At 39.8% G+C, this 6643-nt stretch overlaps 1 protein-coding gene across 1 annotated transcript in view; it reads left to right on the forward strand.

Annotated features, from left to right (window-relative positions):
- LOC111861317 overlaps positions 1-5384 on the forward strand; it is a 20467-nt gene extending 15083 nt beyond the window's left edge. The window contains exon 4 of the mRNA XM_023845777.2: positions 3291-5384. Within this exon, the coding sequence (XP_023701545.1) occupies positions 3291-3419 (129 nt within the window). The 3' untranslated portion in view covers positions 3420-5384. The remainder of the gene's footprint in view (positions 1-3290) is intronic.
- The last annotated feature ends 1259 nt before the right edge of the window (positions 5385-6643 follow it).

Below are 6643 nucleotides of genomic sequence, written 5' to 3' on the forward strand. Positions count from 1 at the left end.
GCAAGCCAAAGTCTCTTCCTGCCAGGCGTTGAAGTCGGCGTCTAATTTTGCCAGCATGATACTTGCTTCCTCTTCATTTTATTCTAACTTCGCCAGGAAGTCTTCTCTGTCTTTTTTATGTTGGCTTCTGCTTTTACTTGGTTTGCCCTAATCTCTTTCAGCATTTCTTCCTTCTCCGCCTTCCTTTCTTCTTTCTCTTTCCTTCTACTTTCCTCCATTCTGTCTTCCATCCGCAATCGGTCGGCATCTGCTTTTACTTGATTTGCCCTCATCTCTTCTTGATGGGTTTTCATATCGGCGTCTAATTTGGCCAGGAAATCTCTATCTTTCCTCCTATTGGCCTCCATTCGCTCTCGGTCGGCATCTGCTTTTGCCAACATTTCGATTACTCTCTGCATCTCCATTTTGTAGCAGTAAGATACTTGATGCACAACAATCTAATTATTTGTCAGGCGTGTTTAAGTTCGTAAAACTTCTGACACCAAATTGTCACGTGTCTTGAGTTCGAAGCTCGTTGGTCACGTGTGTAAGTCCAAATCCCACTTCTGACACCAATGTAACGTGTTTCGTTACAGAAGACGCCGTAGAGATGGTTAATTGGTTTATTTAACAATCTACAAATAACAGCTACAATTACTTATAACACAGTTGCGGGGTTTCACACTTTATAACCCTAAGCGCAAATCAGTTCNAAGTCTTCCGCTCGCTGACTTCTTAGTTATCGCACACTCGCAGGCTGCTATGTTTCGACTCGGCGACTGTTACTTTATAACTGACTTGCAGCCGTTGTGCAGCTCACTTATATAGCTGCAGTGCTTGCTTGTTGCGTAATGAGTGTCACGTCATCCTGTTACGTCACCGCTGTTGACTCGCATTGCATAGTTACCAGGTTGCGGGGGCTCGGCTCTCTTCGGCTCCGCTCATGACGTCACCGCGCATTGCATGGCTACCAGGATGCGGGGTGTTTACTCCCCTATTACACGAGCGCTACGTTACCGCTACGTGCAGCTGGGGAGGTAGGGGTCAACATGTCACAATATTATACTCAGAAATACAAATAGGCTTCTTTACTAGTCCATGTGTCCTTTGAATATCAACCATGCTCGAATTGTGAATTGTAGAAATCATATTCACAACACAAGTATCCCTATCTCCAAAAAACAGTTCTGCTACTTCAGACACTTGCGTTGGGTCCGATGGAATTTGTTTCACCCCTGGATTTCCAGTAAACTGTCCCAAAATAGGTGTTTTGTCTACTTTTCCCCATGTGGCTGTCCCCTCACTTTTACCTACACTTTCATTGGAGCTACTTTCACTTTTATTGTCTGTGGCCACAATTCTTTGTTGTCCCCTGTCACTGTCACTGTCTAAATCACTATCACTACACGTCTCAGAAGGAGTGTCAGATAGTGTCGGAGAACAAGTCAGATATTTCGCTTGGTTTTCAACTGCTTCTGTCCTTGACTCATTACACTACTAACTTCCTGCCTGGTACATAAGAGCTTGAAGGGTCAAAGATCATTTTCCTTTGGAGGGGGAACCCGAACAGTGAGCTCAAGTTACTGCCTACTAAGCAAACATTCCGGAATAATATTACGCAGTAGTCATTTCATTTGGGTGGCGCCAGAGAAAGGTATAGTGTGTTACAATCTGACGTGTCCTAAAATCATACTAATATGCCACCGGTCCACCACGTTTAAAATCACTGGGCATAAAAATATGCCACTGGTCTGCAAAGTGTTAAGTATTTATCCTCTAAAGGTCTGTGACAGTTGTTGGTTAATTATTTTAATATTATGTTGGGCATTATCCATTGTCTAATATATATTTAATTTGTGTGACATTTTGGAAACTGGATCCATTTCTGTGATCTGGTATGATGGGAGGAATTTGGCCTGAACTGCTTGGAACATTTCTGTTATCTCCCAGTTGACCATAACATAATATATACTCTGCTCGGAAATTATTTCATTGTCCAGTGTTTGAGACTGACTTTTTCTGTCGTGTCCAACTGAGCCCCCCCCCCCACACACACACACACATACACCTGATGACACAAGTTGATTTTATTTTAAAAATGTTTTGTATATGAGATATAGATGAAACAAGGGACAATTTCCAACTTAATATTTGTGTAATGCTACAGCAGTACCTCAAATATGGTCACACAGTATCCTTCCACGTCCTTTTCAATTTCTCATTGAGAAGTCTGGTTTTTCAGTGCCGTATGATCTTAACATTTGAAGAGTCGTGAAAGTAAACTGTAAACAAATAAAGCTGTGATGGTAACTCAGAAACCTGACAGACTGCTTTGAATTGCATTGCACTGTATCAGAAGTAGGGGCACACAGTAGCATAATTGGGTGAGTCACTGTGCTACAAACTGGAATGTCGTGGGTTTGATTCCTGATGAAATCATTGGATTTTTCAGTAGACCTAATCCTTCCAGCCGCACTATGGCTCGGGTTGACTCAGCCTCTAACAGAAATGAGTACTGGAAATCTTCCTGGGATTAAAGGGTGGTCCTGGGCATGAGGCTGACAACCTCACCGCCATCTGTGAGCTGATTGTCTAGAAAATGTGGGAGCCTTGACATCTCACAGCCCTATGGGCCTGCATGGACTGTTACAGGGATAGCTTTACTGTTACTTTTTATATCGAAAGTTTACAGTGCAGTGGTACAGCTGCTGAACCCAAGGTCATCAGGGCAATTGGGCCATGATAATCTGTGTGCTGTTAGGGCGGTCAACAAGAAGTGGCTAGCAGCTTCCAGTATACAATATTACCAATGCTTTTCAGATAAAATAACCAAATGATATATGAATAAAATGGTCAAAATATCTCATTGTGGTGGTAATTGAGGTATATGAAAGGTTAAGTTGTCCCTGTGCTTAACTAATTAAGTGCTACACCATAAAGGCGTATGGTGGGTGGGTGTATAGAGTCACGTTTTCTTGACCATGGCATTAGTTGGAGGTGAGTGATCAGCTTCATGCCCCGGCCACTTTATCCCAGGGGAAAGAACCTCCAGAACTCACTGGGTAGGAGGCTGGGTGGGCCCCAGGCTGGTCTGGGTGATGTGGAGGAGAGAAATTTTTTTTTACCCTACCAGGGCTCAAACTCTGATCTCTTGGTTGTCCAGCCCCTAGCTAGTCGCTGTACTGACTATGCTGTCCTGGCTCATATGTATATGAAACAAGTGAAAACATTTTATTTTTCATAATCTGAATATTCGCTGTATGTGATTTGACATGTCTCTAAATGTCACACTACTACCATTTATTTTTAAGATCCTGAGATCATGTCTAGCCACTGCTCAAGATGATGTTGCTTCTCTATTGGAAGAGAAGCGTTCACTGTTAGACCACATGCGACGCCTGCAGGATCAAGTAGAGCAGTCCCAACGCAGCAAGAGATAGCAGAAGTGTTTCAAGTGCTGTAGTGCCAAGAGGTCATCACAGTAGTGGCGATGATAAAGGTAGCTAATTTGCCAACTGTTATGTGAAATGGATGTCTGTTTGGAAGAAGGTTTTATTTCTGTACACCACTATGACCTTTGCAAACCATGGAAGAGTATAGTAATGCTTCATTGCCAAAACCTGTCAACTCCAATCTCATATAATGAATTCAGGATAAGTGAATGTACTTATGCAGGAAGAGTACTGTTATATGAGATGTGACACCTTGTAATCTGGCAGAAGTTTGCTGGCATTTTTGAGGAATTTGCTGGCTCCTCGCTGGTTGGTTGCTTGGCTTACTCTTCAACACTGTAAATGGAGGCAGCATATTCTTCCAGAATATCTGTAAATTTGTACCAGTCAGATCTCAGAAGAAATCTTTGTAGTCCCAACCATGAGAACCTAAAAATCAGCATGCTTACACAGGGTCTTTTTGAATTGTCATATTTTTTAACCTTCATATCTCCAAAATAAATAGAGCTGTAAATGTGAAATGAAGTGTATTGTGTTGGAAAGAAAAGATATTTCCCCAGTGCATCTTCCAGTTCCACAGATGTTCTATGTGTTGTCCCTGAATAATGTGGACATTGTCACATTTGTTCAACAGTTCCTCCCAAACACAAGTGAGCAAGTCAGGGTTAATTATAGCAACATCTGCAGCAGTCTTTGCTCAGAGTTCATCAAGGGGGGGGGGGCACGCTTGACCTTTGATGTAGCCTCACAGGAAAAGTTGTGAGATGAGTTCAATAAGGGTGCCAGGCAATGGGAAATCAGCCATTTTACTTCACAGCTGTTTTTAGCAATATAGGTAGCTGAGAGAAGAGGTAAACTCATGTATGAGAAATGTCTATCTGCCAGTATGTGCACTATGTTTCATTTATTTATAGCTACACTTTTGAACGATAACATTTTTCAACAGTATAACCTAATTAAGAATGATCATGTATAGTTAATGCCCTGTAACATTTAATGTCACACAGCAGTAATATGACTCTTGAAGCTTGAATAGAAGCATGTTAAATGTGGTTGAAGTGATGCTTGTCATGTGGGAAGAATATTCACTTCCTCTGACATTCATGCAGTCCATTTTTGGTATATTGTGTATATGATGTCTTATAATTTTATCTGCATTGGTAGCCATTTTGTAGGTCGATGTGGATTGACCCAAATAATTTTGTTTAGAACTTTTGCTCAAACCCTGTTCCCCTGTACTGTTGGAAAATCGAGAATTGTATTAATAATAAAGCAAATTAAAATGCATAGTGGGAGACAGTTAAGTTAAATTTGTTTTGAATAAAATTATGGAAATGACAATTCACTGAGTCACTGTGTAATTATATATGCCATTTTTTCCTTCCTGGTCATGTTAATACATATTATTTTTGTATGTTGTTTACACCACAAAAGTTTTGAACAATATTGCTGAATATATATTCTGTTTGCTACTTTTCCATTTAAACATTTTTGTTATATAATATATTTTTTTCATGTTATGTTTAACAGTCTGTTGTAGAATATTTATAAGCTCAGCTGGACGAACCAAGATTTAATTCTTGGAAGTGGCTCTTCTCCACAGTGCTGAGTTTGGCTCTGTGACTCACCCAGCCTCATGTCCAATTAATACTGGGAATTCTTTCCCGAGGGGTAAAGTGACAGGGGAGTGAAGCTGACCACTCACCTCCATCTATTGTTAAAGATGTGTATGCATGCACTTATACCATCATTTAACACATATTCATGGTGTTATGCTTAATCAAGAACAGGGACAACTTCATGTTTTACCTTTATTGAGTAGTTTTGATATGTACAGGATGCCCCTTTAGTCATTTTGGGGTTTAGAAAGCTACATTTTCTTAACCATTACACATATTGTAACATGTTTGGCTACTGAAGACGCTGTTCGGATTGTTAATTGTCATAAATACAATTAATTATAACACTGTTGAGGGTTTACACAATTTACAAACCCTACACACTAATCTGTTCACTCTATCTTCAGTAGTCTTCACTTATTTACAGTATAAGACGGGAGCTATACAAGTGTCACTGAATTGCACACTCCCAATACCCAATGCCTTCTTACGTATCACAAACTATCACTGATTATCACACATAGAACCTTCTAATCATGTGTTCAGTTCTTCTTCTTCCTCCCGTGGCTGCTTAGACTGACTGTCTGACTTCTGTTCTGCTGAATACTGGCGAATACTCACTAATACTGGCATCTTTAGTAGCCAGATACGTTACAGTATTAAAGAAACAGTTCTTCGGAATGAAGTTAATTCAGAAAGTTTGTGATTAAATTTCCATGCATGTTGTTTTTGAAGCATGACAAGAAATCCAGATGATACTCAGTTCCAGCCCTTCTCTGGAGTGGCAGCTGCAGTGAGCCACTGTTTAAGTTTGCTGCCTCCCAGTGCATCCTTACATGATACTTTGGACATAACTCCTCAAGAAATAGTCATGGCATGTCAAATTTTGTGACTCCAGAGGCCAACTGATGGGACCTCAGCTCCCTATATGCTGTCCAGGCATAGTCACTTGGACCAGATGTGATACCCCATGATTTTCTGTTGTGGAGTTATGTCCAGTGCCTTGTATGGGTTTGCTGGGCCTATGGCCAGTGTAGAGGGACTCAAAAATTGCATCACTATAACTGTGATAACTAACTACAGAGATAGGGCAAAATCAGTTATCAGTTAGATGTCTTCTTATGCTGCAAAACAAGTGCATGTGGAAGTTCACTCTCAGAAATTTTTTGAGTTAAACTACTCATTGTTTCTTCAATATGCATAAGAGACAAGAAAATATAGCCCCTTAAATTCCTGCAGTGACTAACATGACACTTTTTATGTCATATTTTAATCTGATTTGGAGTTGTTAGGTTTGGTGAATTAAGTGTTAATGTTAAGAATAACATTGTAAATAGTTTTCCATGGTTTCATTTTAATCTTTCTTTAGTAATGGGTAATAGCCAGATCTGTCAAAGTATCTGTATCCTTTCTTTTCCTAAGTTTATATTAGAATATATATTCTATATGTTTATAGCAGTGGTATTAAAGTTGAAGATTTATCATCCAGAAGAATTAGTGCATATTTTTGTAATTTATATTAAAAGGAGTTGAATCATTTGATATGGAATTATAGAGAAATCATGGTGCTAAAATTTAAATACCAAGAGTAAC

This window comes from Cryptotermes secundus, unplaced genomic scaffold (genome assembly GCF_002891405.2).
Source record: "Cryptotermes secundus unplaced genomic scaffold, Csec_1.0 scaffold158, whole genome shotgun sequence".
NCBI lineage: Eukaryota > Metazoa > Arthropoda > Insecta > Blattodea > Kalotermitidae > Cryptotermes > Cryptotermes secundus.